This window comes from Phocoena sinus, chromosome 15 (genome assembly GCF_008692025.1).
Source record: "Phocoena sinus isolate mPhoSin1 chromosome 15, mPhoSin1.pri, whole genome shotgun sequence".
In the NCBI taxonomy this organism is placed as follows: Eukaryota; Metazoa; Chordata; class Mammalia; order Artiodactyla; family Phocoenidae; genus Phocoena; species Phocoena sinus.
The window spans coordinates 68,630,443-68,650,475 of NC_045777.1; the positions used below are offsets into that span (position 1 = coordinate 68,630,443).

The 20,033-nt window shown below is 37.1% G+C and overlaps 1 protein-coding gene across 6 annotated transcripts in view; it reads left to right on the plus strand.

Annotated features, from left to right (window-relative positions):
* TNRC6A (trinucleotide repeat containing adaptor 6A) overlaps positions 1 to 20,033 on the plus strand; it is a 98,483-nt gene that overhangs the window by 12,065 nt on the left and 66,385 nt on the right. For 5 of the 6 annotated variants that reach the window (XR_004345593.1, XR_004345594.1, XM_032603742.1 and 2 more), the window contains exons 3-4: positions 10,013 to 10,100; positions 18,028 to 18,049. The exons of the other annotated variant lie outside the window; for it this stretch is intronic. Coding sequence is in view for 3 of the 5 variants with exons in the window: in XM_032603742.1 (XP_032459633.1) it covers positions 10,013 to 10,100; positions 18,028 to 18,049 (110 nt within the window). In the remaining 2 variants the exon portion in view is untranslated. The remainder of the gene's footprint in view (positions 1 to 10,012; positions 10,101 to 18,027; positions 18,050 to 20,033) is intronic. 6 annotated transcript variants of the gene reach the window in all.

Sequence of the window (20,033 nt, forward strand, 5' to 3'; positions counted from 1 at the left end):
GATTTGGGGTCAGCCTTTACCATTGTCTTACACTGTACAGGTCATTTAGAGCTTCCAATCCTTGGTTTCTTTTAGTGTCAAATGGCAATAACATAAATTCTGTGTTTTGGCATTGTGGTTCAAAATGGATGATCTCTTCAGAGCACCTTGTAAACTGTACAGTGCTCCTGTTGCTACGGTGGGAGGTTTCAGTTCTTTTAAAATTCTAATATCACTATCCCCAACCTGCGCTTTTTATTTGAAAATAATTTCAGTCTGAGAGAAATTTTACTAGACAAAAAATTCCTGAATAGCCTCCATCTGTGTTCCTCAAACGGTGATATTTAACCACCTTTGCTTTCTCATTCTCTTTTTACATGCATAATGGTTTTTTCCTGAACCATTTGAGAGTAACTTAGAGACGTGATGTCCCTTTACCCCTAAAAACGTAAATATTTATTTCCTAACATACTCAGCCATAAAAAAAGAATGAAATAATGCCATTTGCAGCAACATGGGTGGACCTGTGTTGCTGCAAACATAGGTTATCATACTAAGTGAAGTTAAGTCAGAGAAAGACAAACATTATATGATATCGCTTATATATGTAATCTAAAAAAATAATACACATCAAGTCATTTACAAAACAAACAGACTCAGACATAGAAAACAAACCTATGGTTACTGAAGGGGAGGGGAGGGAGGGATAAATTAGGGATTTGGGATTAGCAGATACACACTACTATATATAAAATAACAAGGACCTGCTGTATAGCACAGGGAACTATATTCAATATCTTATAGTAACCTATAATGGAAAAGAATCTGAAAAAGAATGTGTGTGTGTGTTTGTGTATAAACTGAATCACTGCTGGACACCTGAAACATTGTAAATCAACTATATTTCAATTTAAAGACAAAATAAGTATTTCCTAAATTCAAAGACATTTTCTTAGTAACTACAGTGCCATTATCAAAATTGGAAAAGTATTATTCAGTACAGTCTTAATAGCAAATCTGCAGATCTTACTCAAATTTTGCCAATTGTCTCAGTAATAACTTTTAGAGCAAATTAAAAAAAAAAACTTCTTTCTGGTCAGAGATTCAATCTAGGATACAGGCTGCATTTAGTTTTCAAGTTTGTTTAGTCACCAGTATTCTGGAACAGTTTCTCAGTCTGTCTTTGTTTTTGAAGACCTTGATATTTTTTAAAGAGTACAGGTTAGTTATTTGGTAGAATGTCCCTCAATCTATATTTGTCTGATGTTTCCTCTTGATTAGATTTACATTATGTGTTTTTGGCAGGAACAGCACAGGACTGATGTTGTTTTGCTTATTGCCTCATATAAGGAGGTGCATCATGTCCATTTATCTCATTATTGGCGATGGTAACTTAAACTACTTGGGTAACTACCTGGTATATGTCAGGTTTCACCACCGTAAAGTTAGTACTTTCTCTTTGTAATTAATAATTATATTGTTGGGAGTACTTTGAAACTATGTAAATATATTATTTCTCATCAAGATTCTTGCCTGAGTCAAAAGATTGCTAAATGGTGATTTTCTAAGTCCATTATTTTTGCTACATTAGTTGACATTCTACTGTACCATCTGTCCCTTTACCCTGTTAATTCATCCATTTATTCATTTATTCATATTAGTAGGGACTCATGGATTTTTCATTTATTCAGTGGGTTGTAATCCTTTACTAGCATTATTTTATTGCGTAGTTTATGAGGCCAGTAGAAGCCCCCTTCAAGCTCAACCTGCTACTTTTTGAAGAGATCCAGACTATGTATCATCTGTATCTTCACTGATACCTCATCATGTCCTATTTTCTTATTTTCTCTTCATTCTTAAGAGGAAGATACGCTGACTTCACTACCTGCCTGTGCTTTATGGTTCAGAATCAAATGCTATCTAGAAATACACAGTGTTGCCGCCATCCTGTCTTTTGTCCTCTTTTCTCCACATATTTCTATCACAAATAGGTATTTTTATTAGTTTCTGTATGTGTGTGCTTCTAGAATTCCTTTACGCAAATACGAGCACATGGGGGATATATATTCCTATCTCTTCCCCACTTTTAACACAAAAGATAGTATGCTGAACCTTAGTTTTTTCCCCAGTTAACTATATACCTTTCAGATCCTTTCATATCAGAATATGGAGGCCTTCCTTATCTGTTTTACAGCAGTATAGTTATTCCATTTTATGGATGTATCAGTTTTATTTAACTACTTTAGCATTTGCAGGTATAAACTACCTGTGACTGTAAACAAGCTTCTCTTGTGTTACCCCATCTGTTATCACCCTCTCTGATACCTTTATTCCTTAACCCCTTTTTTACTTCCAAATAAGTACTAGTCTTCCTTATTTAAAAAAAAAAAACTTCAGTTTTATCCTGGTTTTTTTTTTCATATCATGGCTAAATTTTTGAAAATCTGATCACGCTTAACCTCTTTTGCAGCAGTTTGGTTTCCATCTTTACTATCTGGTGAAATTATAGCTTTGAAGGTTACCAGTGACTTCCTGTTGTGGTGCTAGACTGGCTTTGGTGATTAATTTAGGCATAGGAGGACAAGGAGGAGGAAAACAGAAGAGGCTGACAAGCAGATAGGAAAAGGAGAAGCAGGAAGGCTGGGAGAAAACAATAAATTGTAAGAGAAAAAGTAGGTGAACAACATTTTTTGGCAGAAGATGTGAAATTATTTTCAAAACTAGCTTGTAACATACAGTTGGTTTCTGTGTGAAGATGAGCTGGCTTATGGTAGGTTGAGACTGATAGGCTAGTTGGGCCCTATGGAAAGTAGCCCCCTATTTTCTATAATCATTTCTAACAGAGCCTCCATTTAAAAATTTTTGCTTTCTATAATCTGGAGTTGTCATTATCTTGTCTCTCTTTTGTCATTCTTATTGATTTATATATATATATTTTTTTTTTGTGTGTGTGTGTGTGGTACGTGGGCCTCTCACTGCTGTGGCCTCTCCCGTTGCGGAGCACAGGCTCCGGATGCGCAGGCCCAGCGGCCATGGCCCACGGGCCCAGCCGCTCCGCGGCACGTGGGATCCTCCCAGACCAGGGCACGAACCCGCGCCCCCTGCATTGGCAGGCGGACTCTCAACCACTGCGTCACAAGGGAAGCCCCATTCTTATTAATACTGTCAACTGTTCCAATTTCTTGTGATTATCTTGGATTTATTCTTTGCTATTCATTTCCGCTTGCCACCATCATGGTTCAGGACATAACACTTTTACTTGGATTACTGCAACAGTCTTCTCACCCTATTGAGCAAATTTATTTCCTACTTTTACCCAGTGCTTTTCCTCCCTTTTCTATCCCAGTCAACACTGGACCCTGAAATTGCCATGCTAACAGTTTTCTGTGCTTTGCTGGTGTCCATGCCCTTTTGTGTGCTCCCTTGCTTGAAAAAGCCCACCTCTCTTTAGAAATCCTGCCTCTTCTTTAAGACCCAGATCAACTTCTTACTGCTCCATGAAGCTTTGCTTAGCTGTAACAGCTCATATGCATGTCTTATTTTCCTGAACTTGCTTATGGCCTCTACCAAATGATTTCTTGTTTCCATATTGCGGGTGTGTTCAGTTGTTGTTCCTACAAAATTGTAGTTTAAAACCATGTATTCTACTTGGGTTCTCCCAGTACACAGCAGACTGCTTGACGTTAGGAATCCCCAGGCACATTCTTATTGATTAAACATTTTGTAGGTTATTATTAAATGATTTTGGATACAGAGAGTCAGATCATCCAGATACCTTGAGGGTCCGCTTCCTTGCTATCCTGTGGATGTGTACTTTTTTTAATGGGATTTTGTTTTTGTTTTTTTAACAAATGATATAATCTGGACCGTGACATTTTTTCAGCTCAGCAGTGTGTCTTAGAGATCTTTTCTGTAAGGCCACATTTGTTGAGGGGGTTCCCCAAGACCACCCTCGGGTTTGATGATTCACTAGGAAGGCTCAGAGGATTCTGCATATAGTCATACTCATGGCTGTGAATCATTACAGTGAAAGTATACAAAGCAAAATCCGTAAAGGGAAAAGGCACATTGGACAAAATCCAGAGGAAACTAGGTAGGTATAAGCTCCCAAGATTTCTGTCCCTGTGATGTCACACAGGATGTGCTTAATTTCTCTAGCATCAAATTATAACATATGTAAACCTGTCTACCAGGAAAGCTGGTTAGAAATTCAGTGCCTAGGGGTTTTTTTAGGGGCTGGTTATGTAGGTACCCTCTGCCTAACGTGTACCAAAATTCCCAACTGCCATAAGAAACGTAGGCTTTCAGCAAAACTATACTGTTTGTACTAAGCTTACCCATATCAGTTAGGGATTGGTGGGAACCTCCCTGAAATCCAAGTTCCTTGACACCAGCCAGTGGCCAACCTTGCAGTCCTTTCTTAGGATCACAGTCTTATACCTGCTGTGTTAATAACTCCTTTCTGCACACCATGGAAATCTATAACTCCCCTCCTTTTTTTTTTTAAACTAATGCGTAGTATTTCATGGCATGAGTACATTATGATTTGTTTAATTTTTCCCTATTGATTGGCTTTTAGGCTATTATTTTGCAGTATCTATTTTTGTACATTTCCCTTTGTAGAGGCTTAGATTGAAATTGATGGGTCATAAACATAGTGACATTTAAAAGTTTAATATTGATAGATATTTCTAAGTTGCTCACCAGAGGTCCTTGCTAGTCCATATCCAACAGCAGTTTACAGGAGTATCCTTTGGAAGTGATTGTTTTTAATGATACTCGTGTTGGGAATGTAGGGAAAACTGACCAAGCATCAGGAAGAGCAGTTCCAGGATGGGCTTTCTAGATCCCAGATCTATCTTGCTGCCATTATGGACACTTGCCTTACCCATCCTCTTCCTGTTCCTAAGACACTTGGTTCACACAGTTATCTGCTTCATCTGTCTCTGATCTCCCACCTTGTTGCCTTTAATCATTTGCTTGGAGGCTTGTGATCATTTTTGTCTTTTATTATGGAAAATTTCAAACATACACAAAAATAGAACAGAATAAAGAACTTTCACGTACCTATTACCCAGTTTCAGCAATTGTCAACATTTTGTCAATCTTGTTTCATTTTTCTGTTTTCCTTTTTTGGGAAGATGGGGTGGGGACTGGAGTAGTAAAAGCAAATCCTAGACATGATGTTTTTAAAAAACATTTTTTTGGTACTAATTTACAAAAATAATGCATGTTCACCATAACATTTTCCATGGGGATATGCTTTTTAAAAAACATAACAATTTCCCCAAACAGTTGGTTCAGTTGTGAGGTTACTCTAGTGTCCTAGTTCAGGAGGGTATTTCCTCATGTCTTTCCTTAAATTTGTATAAAGTTATACAAATATACAAACAGACAACTTTAAAAAAATATAGGCTAACACTGTTCACAGTTCTGCAAATTGCTTTTTTTTCATTTAACAATGTCAGGGACATTCCTTCAAATCAATAAACAGATCAACTTTTTTTTCAATCCAATATGCTATGCTATTATAAAGCCGTTTCTTTATTGATGGACATTCAGCTTTTCAGCCCTTGTGAACCTTGCAGTGAACCTTCATACGCATATGGCCTTGTGTACTAGTGCTTTATTTCTGTAAGACACATTCTGAAGCATGGGGTGGCTGGAGAGATTATGTCTTCCTTCCTTCCTTCCTTCATTCCTGCCTCCCCCCCGCCCCCCCGCCACGCAGTATCTTAGTTCCCCAGCCAAGGATTGAACCAGTGGCCCCTGTCGTGGAAGTGCGGATTCTTACCCACTGGACCGCCAGGGAATTCTCAGATTATGTGTAACTTTAATTTTTAAAACTGTTACCACAATACTTTCCAAAAGGTTATAGTAGTTTTCTACCAGTAATATAAGCAAGAACCTCTTTACTTTCATTTTTGCCAGCACTGGATATTATTATTCTTGAACATTTTTGCCGGTGAAATTAGTATAAAAAAATAGTGTAGCATTATAGTTTTTTGCCTTTATTAGAAAGAAAACTCAGCAATTTATTTAAAAAAATAATATATTGAATTGGCTTTATACTAGGAAATGCAAAGCTTGGTTCAATACTAGAAAATCCATCGATAGAGTTAATCATATCAGTGATCAAAAGACAAAAATTCTGTAACCTTTTCAATAGATACAAAAAAGAAATCTAAGAGAATATAGCATGCATTCATGACTGGATCTCGGAGCAAACCAGAAACAGGACAGCCTTTTACTTTTTAAATAGTAAAATGTAATATTAACACTGGAAAATTTTTAATATTTAAGTTTTTGAATACTTACATAGCTCAGAAACTAAAATACTGTATGAAAAGGTTTATACAGTGAGATCTCCCTTCCTCTCAGGCCCCAAATGCTTAGTTCCTTCTGCTTCCTCCCCCACAATTACTATTAGTTTCTTAGGTGTTCTTTTAGAGTCATTTTAGACACATACAGATGAATATGAATACATAGGCTCTCTCACTTTATACACAAATGGTAGAATACTATGTACTCTGTCATAAACCTTGCATTTTTCATGAGTGTTTTTTTTAAAAAGACAGGCATTTTTGCTCACTTCTGATAGCTTTTTAGCTACTCTCCTACTTCTCTTTCTTCTTAAAACAAACAAACAAAAAAACCCCACAAAACGATTGAACTCCTCAAGTATGGACTTTACAACTATTCACTGGTTGTGGTCTAGTTGTTTCTCCCACATTGTCCTCCCACAAACATTCACAAAATAAAAAATACTGAAATTGCTGTCTTAAATATCACCAATGCCTGGTCCCCTCTTGTTAAAACCAGTGGTTGTTTAGTCTTTGTCTTTGAGTCTTTTGCAGTTCTTGCTCCTGATTATACACCCCATGGTTTTTGGAACTCCAATACTTTGTATTTCCTGTAGTACATTGTTCTTAAGTGTTCTTATAAAAGGTGGAAGGAAATAAGAAAAGGATTGTGGAGGCACACAGTCTGGTGAAAAGATAAAAGTGAGAAGATCTATCACTTAACTTATCTAAAGGAAAAGGATTATTCTCTATGGCTTCTGAAAAGAGAGCTAGTACTTTGGGAGGTATTATGGTGTAGGGGAAAGGAAGGACCATGACTTTGAGAACCAAGATTTGAATCCTTACTCCACTGTATACTAACCGTATGACCTTGGACAAGTCGCTTAACCTGTCTGAGCTTCAGTTTCTTCATCTATAGAAGGGAAACCTGTCCCTATCGTTTTAAAAAAGTGACAAATGGGAAAATATATTTAAACTGCCCAGCATAGTCACTGTAACATTTTAATCACTCAGAGGTTTGTTCTCATTCCTAGATCCAGAACTTGCATATTTGAGATATTTTGCTACTAACTTTCAAGGGACGAATGATTGCTGACTGGAATGTCGTCTTTGTGGAGCATGTACAACTTAGCATGTACAACACGGACAACTTAGACCTATCAGATCTATCGACCCTTATTCCTTTTGATAGATGTGGTGAAAGATAGAATCAAATATCTTATATGACTCTCTACTAGCATTTAAATTCTGAAAGTCGAAGTGTTTAGGTATATTTATATATATTTTTCCAGTTGGCTTTCTGAAGGAGATGTGGGAAAAGTGTGGTTAGTTGGTGGTGATGACAGTATTGAAGAAGAGAACTTTTTTCTCTTATGCTTCTGGTATCAACTGATACTATATTATTTCCTTGAGGAAATACGGTTCATCTTTTAAGTACTAAAGAGACCATTTTTGGTCAGGAAAACATTTGCTAATGTCATCAAAAAGTCTTCAAAATGAAGTTTGAGAAGGGAGAAAAAAATTCCGGTTAAATAGTAAAGGAACATCCCATAGAGTAAAATTATAGTGATGTAGAACAAGGTTAGAAAAGGACTTGTCTGTAATTCACAGGCAAACACAAAGAACAAATGCTAAAGATTCCTGAGTTTCTGCATAATAAGTGACCCTAAATATCTTGACAAAAGTAGAGTGAATACAGTCTTAGAGATGCCGCTGAGAATTGGTGAGAGGGGTTCCTGACTAGGCATTTGAGTTGCTTACTCAAATGTGTTAAGTAAGCATTCTTCATTTAAACCTTACAGAAATGCTAGGAAGTAGGTGCATACGGTAATTTATCCCCAGTTTTAATGAAGAAACTGAGGCTGAAGGAGTTTAAGTATTTGGAGCTAGTAAACAGCTTTGGTTGAGTAACATGACGATGATGGAACTTATTTGCTTTTGTTTGCGAATTTGTTCTTTCTCGCACATGCTATGGCTATCTCAGCCTTGGCTTCCAGGAGTACAGTGAGTGAGCTTGCTCAGTCTCATTACCTCCCTCACACGGAACGCTAGAGAATGAGTCATGATTACAGTTGGCTTGAGTCTGTTTTGCTACTCTGTTAGCCACACGACAGTGCTGCTTTGAACAAAATGGAATGAAATACAGCAACAGTTATCATCCTCTTTTTCCAACTTCTGATTTTAGCAGTGGTATAGTTAACTTTACTGAATTACCATCAATTTACATAATGTCACTCATTTTGTTTTTCATGGTCTCCCTGCGTCTTCTCTCAGTTTCTTCCATCAGCAAAGCCAACTTAAGTTTTGTGTAATCTCAATGGAGTGCACCTATAGCACCCCTTCTAGTTTTGTATGTATTTGTCTGTGTTTCTCATTTTATCTTCCACTGCATCCCCACTGCCATATGCATTCCAGCCTTAATGAATTATTTACAATTTCCCAAGTGTCTAGTTTATGTCCCTTGAACCTTCTCTGCCTGGTATTCATAATGTCCCCCCTGGAAAGCTTCCTCGGGGCAGAGTTAGGTACTTTTTCTTTGTGTATTGATTTTCTTTAAGTATCTCGTGATTTTTGGTTGTCTGTTGATATTATGAATGAAGGTTTAGGTTCTAGACTCTAGGGTAATTAATGTAGGTAACTTGAGTATGTTTCCTCCATCTTTGTGTAGATTTCATTACCCAGTAGTCCCCTACCTTGAAAGGGTTGGGGGGATGCTGATGGGGAGCCCTGTGTATGTGAAGGGTGTTGATTGTTTTTTTGGATTTAAATGCATTTGCTACCTGTGGCCATGTAGCCATATAGGAATGGAAAGTGGATGGAAAGAGCTGAGTAGTTGTGGACTTTCTATTCCTTATGCAGTCTTTGCTCTGTGCCTATTTGCTCAACCAGCTCTAATCTTGGAGCCTCTCTGGAGCTCTACCACAGGATGGCACATACAGCCGTTTAAGACTTCTCTTGTGTTTATTCTTAGGTTGCAGCTTCCTTTGCTCTTGTATATTCATCAGCTCTGAATAGATTTAGTACCCTTTTCCCTATCATTTCAGTGAGGGAGAGTAGAAAGGAGGAGACAAATACACTTGCCCATTCATTTTGAAATCCCGAGCCAGAGGTTCTGTTGACAAATTTGAACATTTCTGATTTTAAGAATTGAAACAAACTTACTTACATTAGTGCATTATGGATTGTTTCCCAAGTATTGATAGAGTAGTTTAGAATGTTTATAGGATATGAAATTAGTATAATGCTAAAATACAAATCATCTATTTATGAATAAGTTGTGTTCTAAAAATAGGTATAAAGCTTTTTAGAGCAAGGAGAGCTGAAGATACCCCAGATACCTGGTCAGGAGAGGATTGTGGGGAAGGTTCCAGGCATTGCCATTAGCTACTAATTGATAATTGGGGCCAGAAGCAAGGTAACTCTGCTCATGAGATGTTGTTTACATGCTAGAATTAGAGGAAGTTGCTTGTTTCCCAGTGTAAAATTTGCTAACTTCAGGTTGTCTTCCTTGATATAACATTAAGATAAAAGCTCTACTACTTGTGGCTTACTAAAGAAAAGTACTGTGCAGTGGCTGTATAGTTAGACTGAGGTTGCAAGTTGTGTTTTATTTCAATGAATGATAAAAGAATAATTTGCCATGCCTTCTAATAAGAGTGAAAATGAATCTGTATGCAACATTACTGTTATTAATTCATTTTGGGAAAGTTAATTGCAACTGTGTGGTTCAGGGATTTAGTGCAAGAAGAAGAACAGTTGATGGAAGAAAAGAAAAAGAAAAAAGACGACAAGAAAAAGAAGGAAGCTGCTCAAAAGAAGGTAGTATATGTATAAACTAATTATTTATATTAAGCAGTTTAAACATAGATTAAAAAGAAAATTACTCTTACCGGATTATTTAAAGCATTTGATTTAATGTTTTAACTTCAGTGGAGATTCATTTTAATATTTAATGTCTTTGAATATGCATTAATAGTAACTTGTTAAGTGTGTACAATTTAATGCATAGTTATTTGATTTTGCCAATAATTTTTCTCGAAGGTAAGTGCTTTGCATAGGTCTTTATTTTTCGATTAGGTGCTCCTAGGTTTTCATAATACATCATTTTATAGTGAGAAGAGCGTGGAATTTGTAGCTGCATAGAGAGGCTTTGAAATCAGGCTCTCCCACATAGCATACAGAACAGTGTGGCCGTCAACTTTTTTTAGCCTCTCTGGGCCTTAGTTTCCTTATGTTTTGTAAAATGAGAGTTGAATAAAATAAGATAATGTAATACATACACATAATAGAAAATAAAGTAATAAAGGAAATAATAAACATAATAGGAAACAAAGTGTCAATTTCCTTTTCTCTTTTTATTTAGTACCTGGGCTGATTTTTTAAAATTTGAAGATTATGTTAAGATATTTAAAAATAAGCCTAAGACATAATTGCTGCAAAAGGTCTTTAACCAATACATTAATCAAAAACTGTAATCAAAGCAACACAAATTGCAGAAAAATAAAAGATGCCTGTAAAGATTTTTCCAAATTAATACTAGAGGCTGATGACAGTTAACTGAGCTAGGCACTCATCTCCTGCTACATCAACGTTTCAGGGACCTTAAAAATGTTCTAAAAGACCCGGTGACGTTACTGTTCCATTTCTGTATTCTAATGAAAAGGTATGATTTTAATTTTTAATATATACCTTTTTTGTGCTAGGAACTGGATATAGACTAGAGCAACATAGTTATCTCCACACTATTTAGTAGGGAAAAACAGGATACAAAACTATGGCAGGTAGGGATCTGTTGAAGCCCAGAGAGAAGTGCTTAACTCAGCCTGAAATGGGGTAGAGGGACAGGGAAGTTTTCTTAGCATAGAAATTAGCCAAGTGAATAAGGAGCAGAATGGAAAATGATTCCAGCAGTATAAACTGAGAATTAAGTGTCTGTAGCCTGTATGTGTTAAAGTATGGGTTTTGATTGCAGGGGGTGGTGGTGGGAAGGAGCCAAGTGTAGAAGTGTCGGGGTGAGACTGGAGGGGTTGGTCATAGCTGTTGGCACTTCTCCCATTTTGGCCATCGGGTGTTGGGGAAAACACCAAAGACATTTTAGTAGAGTGACATAAAAGTTTGTATTTTAAAATTGTATTTAGAACCATGGCCAGTTGTGGAATTGGATTGGAAGGGGTAGAAACTAGAGACTGAGATATTGGTGAAGGGACTATTAAAAGAATCCATAGAATTTGTTGAAAGGATATGAAGGGAGAGTAACCTAGATTGACTTTTAGGTTCCAGAGTGAGTGGCTGAGTACATTTTGGGAGCAGTTAACCAGGTTAGGGGATACACAGAAAGGGGAAAAGAAATATAATTCAGTTCTGAACTTGCAGGGTTTAGGGTGTGATGAAGCGAGTAAACTGGGGAAGAGCAGAGTACAGAGCACTGTGGAGGATTAAGAGTGATGAGGATGAGTTGATTTAATAGGTGACCCTTGTTGGCGGCCATTTGTTAACTCAAGAGTGATGGGAAGAGATGCATTGGTAATTGTCGTAGGGTTTGGAATAGACTCCTAGTAAAGAGTTTTGGCATTGATAATGCCTTAGGCCTCTGTCACAGGCCTGTTGGTATAGGATCGTCTTTGCAATTTGATCAATCTTTGCTTAGGATTTGTTATGAAAAAGTTGTGTCCTCTGTAAGTCTAAGGTTGGGGGAAGGCTTATCAGACTCTTGTTCCGTGTGTGAAGGCCAGTTACTTAATGAAAAGAGCCTCACAGAAACTTGAGATATATTGAGGAAGATGCTTGAGTATACTTTGTGTAGAATCATGAGTTTGGCAAGCATCTGAGTGATGCATTAGGCCATGTTGATCCCTGCTTCTAAGGAGTTCAAGATTTAGCTGGTAAGTCAGGATGTATGTGAAATGACTAGAGAAGAGGCCTTAAGTTATTATATAATGAAGCATGTTTATTTGGAATTTACTCTATATACTGAGGAAATTCGAAGAAAGAGGAGTCCCTCAAATGATTTCTTTAAATAGTGTTTTTTTTTTATTGAGGTATAATTGGCATATACAACATTTTAGTAGTTTCATTTGTACAACATAATGATTCAATATTTGTGTATGTATTGTGAAACGATCACCCCAGTAAATCTGGTTAATCATATCCATACCTAATTTGAGAATTTTTTTCTTGTAATGAGAAATTTAAAATTTTTAAATATTGTATTTTTAAATATGTAATGTGAGTATAATTTTTAAGTTGTAACATAATACAAATAAATGACTCTGATTGCTAAAGTTTACCTTTATATTCTTTATAACCAAATCTAAATCACCAAGGCAGTGTCTTTAACACACGAATGATGATTTTCGTGGCGTTTGGCCCCTCACAAAATCTGAAGTGAGTTCTTCATACTGTTTACCACTCCATCCCTGCCTCACTCACTGTAGGGTTCCAGGCTTTCACCCCAACTATGTCCCACTGGAACCATCATCAGAGATACGGTTCCATAACCATTAGAGAGATGGGGAGGGTTTTTTTTTTCCCCCTTTCTTTTGTCAGATCTTCAGCATTAATAGGGATTCCTATGTATCCTATAGAAAAAGTAGTATCTAGTGATTGAACACAATATAAAGGAATATTTAATATCTCTAATAAATGTTAAGCTTAGTAGACTAATGCCACTGTAAATGAGACTGTTCTGTGAATTCTAGATAACCAGCTTACAACTGAATTTGAATACAACCCATTGGTGAAATGAGGACAGCTGGTATTTCTGTAGGCTGTTACCAAATAGCTCTTTAAAAACAAAATAAAAGGAAAAATATCCCAAGTTGGCACACTTATAGCCCATATGATATATTGTGAGTCACAGGAGTTTTAAGATAAGTTTCCTGGAGCTTGTCTTTTGTCTGTAGTAGGAGCCAGCAGGTGTATCCAGGTAGGTGACAGAGATCTCCATAAGCTAGGGAGACAGGCCCATTTATATAAATGTTGAAACATGAAGTCACTATAGTAAAAACAATCTGTCTGTTTTATGTAATCTATGCACACTTTGAAAAAAACTATATATTTTTGTTTCTGAAAAGACTTCAGATGCTGTTTTAATCCATTCATTTTATATATAAGGAACACAAGCATTAAAATGAGCTAAGTGTCACCATCAGGGTGACAGAACAGGAATAGAATTGAAATCTTCTTATTCCCCTAGGTTTTCCAAAACTCGGTGCTATGGCTTTATCCTTTTGGTACAGAACATTATCTTATACTTTTACTTTATTTTTCACCATCTAAAGGCGAACTTTAAAGCTGGAGGTAATATGGTGGTTTTTATAAGGCATTTAATAAGTCTTTATGCCATGAATACAGAGAACAGATTTAACAGTCCCTAACTGTGGTCTTTTAAAGAAATTTAAATTCAGACCAGAGTTAATTTCTATTTTAAATAAAAAACTAGATATACAACTCCTTATATAAACAATTAGACACCAAACAAAGCTCACTGCACTATTTGTACTATGATAGTTTTTCTAATTTTGTCTGTTAAATATCAATTTAAATATTTAAATTCCTTAAAAAAGTTTTGACACAAAATTACATGGTTTTTATTTTATTTCAGTTCCATACATCTCTAGTTAATAATAGAAATCAATGGATGATTTTTTATTTTTTGAAAAGCCTTCTATTTCACATCTAAGAATTATGGCTATTTGCTTACCTTCTGATTCTAGGCTCAGAAAATAATTTGATATAGCACAGGAATGTAGTTTCTGTACTTAAGAAAAGGGTAACAATAGTAGTAGTAGATTGTTATCATGGATTTATCTCTAGGTTCTGTTTTTAGAAGAAATTTCTAGATGGAATCTTGAGGGAAATGTAGTGAGGAGGAAAAAGGAGGATGAGAAATAGGTTAATTATAGAGGGATCACTTAGTATAAACTTTACTTTAAACATGTAATTGTAGTTCCTAGAAAGCATATAATGGTTGAGGGTTGGAAGGAGGCACCAACACAAATTGGGATCTTTCGGTTGAGAATGTTTAAAAGTCAGTGTTCATGGATATTTTTGTTATTGTGTTAAAAGCTTGAAGGGATTTTTATAAAAGGCTTTGTGGATTTAAATGTACTCATTTCGAGCTTAAATTAGACTTACATTGTAGAAAACTTCCAATTTCATTCCTCCTTCTTGGAAATTTTAGTATTTACTAGTTATGTCTCCCAAAGGCTGTTTTGTTCTGAGACTAGAGACCATATTCATCAGTCTAAGTAGCAAATTTTCTCAGTAACCTAAGTGGTAATATAACCAGGCCTGGAGCATTGTACTCATCAAGGGCAGTTAGGTATTGTCTTTACAGTCCTGGCCCTTATTTAAGCTTACTCTTCTCTTTTCTTTTTTTAAAAATATAATTCAGCAGACCTGGGTTCTAGACAGTGTGCTGCTTGCTGAGAAATCACAGAAAAGATCTCTAACCAGTAATTATCTCATTTAAAATAAGTGAATCAGACTATTAATTCTTTAGTCCTTGTTTTAGTTTCTAATGCCTGGCACTGTTAAGACATTTTAGATGATTAGAAAAAGAGGAAAAAAGTAGGACCTGGGAGCTGGGAGTGAGTTTGAGTCAAGTTTGTGAGAGGAAGGAGCCAAAGCCAAAGCATGGGTGAGTAGGGCACTAGGGAATATCTGTTGAATGCTTTCTGTATGCTAGGCACTGTCCTAAGCGTGCTCTCTTTTTTTTTTCCCCTAAGCTCTTTATATGAGTTCAGTCCTTTTAGCCTCACAACAACTCTGAGGTAGGTGTTTTTGTTCCTGTCTTATAGATGAGGAAACCAAGCTTTAGAGAAGTTAACTAATTCTGACCAAGGTCACACTGTAAATGGTGGGGCCAGGAGTCAAAGCCAGGCAGTCTGGCTTCAGACTCTGAGCTCTTAACCACTGAGGTGTACTTAGGGGTCGAGGAGCTGGGACAAGTGGTGCAGAGCCTGACAGAAACAAAGCACCTGGCATGGACCTGGCATAGGTATGTCTGCCACTTGTCTGATGCCTTCACTGATAAACTGAGGCAATTGTGATAATTGCTTGTGGAATCACAGCTCAGGTTTTTTGTTTTTAAGAAAAAAATATTCAAAATAGAAATACTTTTGCTTCTCAGTTTGCCAGAATCCTTTAATTCTGTTGTACAAGATCCACAATGATACCTCACGTTTGAATAGTATTATTTATCCAGAAAAGATCTTTTTATATTTTACTTGAGCCCTATAATAGCCCTGAAAAGGTAAGCAGAACAGTTTTTTTTTTCTCCTTCTCCATTTGAGGGATTAGGAAACTGAGACCCAGAGGGTTTAAATGACAAGGTCATTTAAAAGTAAGACAAAACAAACAAAAACAGTTGAAGTTAATTTTAATATATTTTATATAACCCAGTATATCCAAAATATTACTATTTCAACATGTAGTCAGTATAAAATATTATCAATGAAATTATTTACCTTTTTAAAAAATACTGAATAATAGAAATCTGGTATGTATTTTGTGCATATCACTTCACACTAGCTCTGTTTCAGTGGTCAGTAAACACATGGGATAGTGGCCACCATTTTGAACAGTGCAGACAAATATTCTTAAAATCACTGACCCCACTTGGAAAATTCTCTTTTTAATAGTTTGAGTAATATACAAGTTCCCTGGACCAACCAACAAAAAACCTATTTGAACGAAATGGAACTCTTTCAGTTCCATTTCCTCCTAATCGGGAGCTCTTGGGTTCTATTACTTATATTCTTTCACTATATTAGTTGGTGTTCTGATAGGTGTCCTTCAGACACTCCTTTGAGTGTCCCCTGGTGCTGCTCTCTGTAGATGACACAATACTGAATGAGGTGGATCATTGTTCTCAAGCAACATGAAGGTTTCTTTCCCAAAGGAGTTGGCATAGTAGATATCCTTTATGCTGTAAGGCCTAGAAGAACAACACTGTATATCTTGGGGTTTAGTAATGTGGTCATGGTTTCTATGTACTGTAGCCTAGTTTCCTTTGGAAGTAAACTGTGGAAGAGACCAGGTGAGTTAAACAAAAAAACCCAAAACAACGCACAAAACAACACACAATCTGTTTTCAACATGCAGAATAATTTCCGTGTTTATTTTTTGGGTTTCAGAAAATTATGTTATCTTAATAGTTTGACATGATGCTTGTAATACTTGGAAGTATTCAGATACTAAGTTCTCTCTAATAAGACTATTTTTCTATTACCAGATTTTAAAAACAATTTCTTCCAGAAATAAATGAAGTGTTCAAGCTAGTTGACTGGTCTTTTGCCATTGTCCTTCCATCAATTTTTTTTTTTTTTTAATTTTCGATCCATATAAAGTAAAAGATGGGCCTCCATTATTTTATGTGTCACTAGTGCTCTAAAACTTGGTAAAGTACTTCAGTACCTAGATCGACTCTCTGGCTCTCCGGGGAAAGATTAATGTTTGGTGTGGCTTCAACATTATGGTAATTACCATATAGTTCTTTACCACATAGTTCTATAATGATATAATTTTAAAAATGGTGTTTTTGGTAACAATTTAATATGACTAAGCAAAATGAATTATCCTGCCCTCTGACAGTTAAGAAAAGCTTTATCTTCATTTAGAAGCAATTCCTGGTTATTCAGTTACTAATTATTCAGTCTTCCCTCACCTCCCTGCCTATCCTTGTATCTTTTTCTTTTAGGATTCCCACACAGTTGGGCATAATCAAAAAGTTGATTTTCACTTGTGGCCTTTGTCTGTAATCAGTTCTTTTTGAGGCCCTTGAAGTTTGAGCCAGCCACCTTGAGGCAGTCCTACTGTCCTCAAACGCCTCTCCCTGTTGTGTCAGAGACTGTGGAAGTAGGGGCAGGCATGGGAAGCAGGACCCATGTCAGTTTAACTTCAGAACACAGTCATTTTAATTGAATTGTCAGATGTGTCAGAAGTGACAAATGTTTCAAAATTTTTCCCACCCAAAAATACTTAAAAGTTCACCAGGGCTTCCCTGGTGGCGCAGTGGTTGAGAGTCCACCTGCCGATGCAGGGGACACGGGTTCGTGCCCCAGTCCGGGAAGATCCCACGTGCCACGGAGTGGCTGGGCCCGTGAGCCATGGCTGCTGAGCCTGTGCGTCCGGAGCCTGTGCTCCACAATGGGAGAGGCCACAGCAGTGAGAGGCCCGTGTACCGCAAAAAAAAAAAAAAAAAAAAAAAAAGTTCACCATACTTAACTGTAGCAGCCTAACTTCCAGGAGTTAAATGTATTACTAATTTGGCCAAAGAAGCTTTATGCAGCTTTTCTTCCAGAAAACTTAATTCATGTTTTATCATGTGATACAAGAAAATTTGAAGCCCTTTAAACATTTGAAAAACTCATTAGATCCATTAAAGGTAAAGGTGACAGTTATATAATTTTAAAACTAAATGAAGAGAAGTTCCATTTATCATTATTATTATTATACTGTCATACAATGGTGTCTTTTCTGCTTTGTGACTAAAGCATTTCCAGAATTTTTTTTTTTTTTTTTACTAATAAACATTGTGTCAGGGACAATGGGGCACATCTGTGGGAAAAGCATGCTTTTTTTGCATATCTTTTCCTAGGCAGTTCATCTAAATGACAAATTCCTTATTTAATAAAAATGTGTATGTCTTATGTAATAGTAATATATGAGCATTTTATCATAACAGTCCATTTCTTTCAGTTTCATATTTACATTGTTTTTTGTTTGTTTGTTTTTATTTTAGGCCACTGAACAAAAAATCAAAGGTACGTTGTTTAAAGCTATTTTTTATTCTTTTTTTCATTAAAGGAAGGTTGTTGATATGCATTTTTATTCACCTCCAGGATGGGAGAGAGAAGAGCATGAAAGGAACAGGGGGTGGGGACAGACTTCTTCAGTGACATCACCGTGGAGTCATCTTTTGGGGGTTATGATTTATTGTAGTATATATTAATTACCACCTTAAAAATATACTGTTTCGAGACCTACCTTACATTTATCTCCTAGAATAAACACCACTTCCTAACATACTTCCTTGATTGGAGTCTTTGAGCACATGTGCCTTTCCTTCAGTCTTCCATCTAAAAGTCTTCTTGTCTGGAGCTACCTCTAGGACTTTATTCCTTGTTCTCTGTATAATATTGTCCCCCACTTCTTCCTGTAGGCAGACTGACATCCATTCTATATTATCACTGAGAATAGTAGATTGCTATCATTATGATTAGGTTGAACAGCCCCCAGTACATGCCAAGCAAAAGACTTCAGGGTGGTAAAGAAACAGGAACCTAATTCCTCTCAGATCCTGAATCAGGAGTTCTTCACCTTCCCAGGAGTTGACTACCTGTAATGAAAGGGGTAGGGCTCTCTGATGCTGAACTTGTTAGGCCTAAAGATTCTGAATTTTTACGTAAGCTATACCAAAAGTATAATCTCTGCATTTGGCTGATACTGCACTCAAAACTGCTTGTTTTTATTAGAGGTTAAGGTAAGGCATTGCTTTTTTTTTTAAAAATAAATTTATTATATGCGTTGGGTTTTCGTTGCTGTGTGCGAGCTTTCTCTAGTTGCGGCGAGCAGGGGCTACTCTTCATTGTGGTGCGTGGGCTAGTCTTCGTTGCGGCGGCTTCTCTTGTTGTGGAGCACGGGCTCTAGGTGCGTGGGCTTTGGTAGTTGTGATGTGCGGGCTCGGTAGTTGTGGCTCGCGGGCTCTAGAGCACAGGCTCAGCAGTTGTGGCGCATGGGCTTAATTGCTCAGCAGCATGTGGGATCTTCCCGGACCAGGGCTTGAACCTGTGTCCCCTGCATTGGCAGGTGGATTCTTAACCACTGCGCCACCAGGGAAGTCCGAGGCATTGCTTAAGGTAACATTTTTAGGTGCAGTTGTATGAGAGTGAACAAGAACAGATAAGGAAGACCTTTTTGAGGTTGTGAGTCTTAAAGATGAGACAGCCGGTCAAAGAAAGAATGAAATGGCAGAGGGATCAGCATGATTGAAGGCACAGAGACAAGACATAATGTGATGTTATGTGCATTGGTGGTATTCCAAGAGCATTAAATACCTAGTGATAAGTGGTCAGGGTTGAAGGGTTTTTTGAAGGAGGTAGGCAGGGGCCAGGTCAGAGAGGGCCTTATATGCTAAATGTACTCAAGGAGCCACTGAAGAGCTTAAGAAGATGGTGACATCATTTGTTTTTTCATTCTTTTAAATCTAGCAATTACTTACATGGAAAGTTTTGGTTGAAAGATGGGCAGGGATTTGAAAGATGGAGCTAACAGAAAAAAGACACTGGGCAGAAGAGGCAGGTGGACAAGAAGAGGGAATATTCAGAGAATGAGTATAGGGGTGTTAAAGGGAAGGGGCCGAATATAGGCATAGAGGTAGGGGGAACCAGAGGACGGACTTCATGATGCTTAAAGAGTGGAGAGCTAGCAAAGGTTCTTGTGTTTAGAGGTCATGGTCATAAGCTATGCTTTAAGAACATTCTTTGTCAGTTGTGTCTAGTGTCACCAAAAAGGAGCAGTACCAGAGAGAGAAGAGAAGGACTAGGGTAATGAGGATTTGAACTGAGGTCTTGACAGTAGAGGTAGGAGATGGATGACAGATGTTTGAGATGTAATTGACAGGATTGGCAACTGGTGAGATCAGAAGGTGATATTGTGGCTTTGAATTTGGATGTCTAAGAAAGTTACAGGGATGTGGAATGATGTAGGGAGTAGCACTGCCAAATTAATTCAGTAGGAACGTGGGGA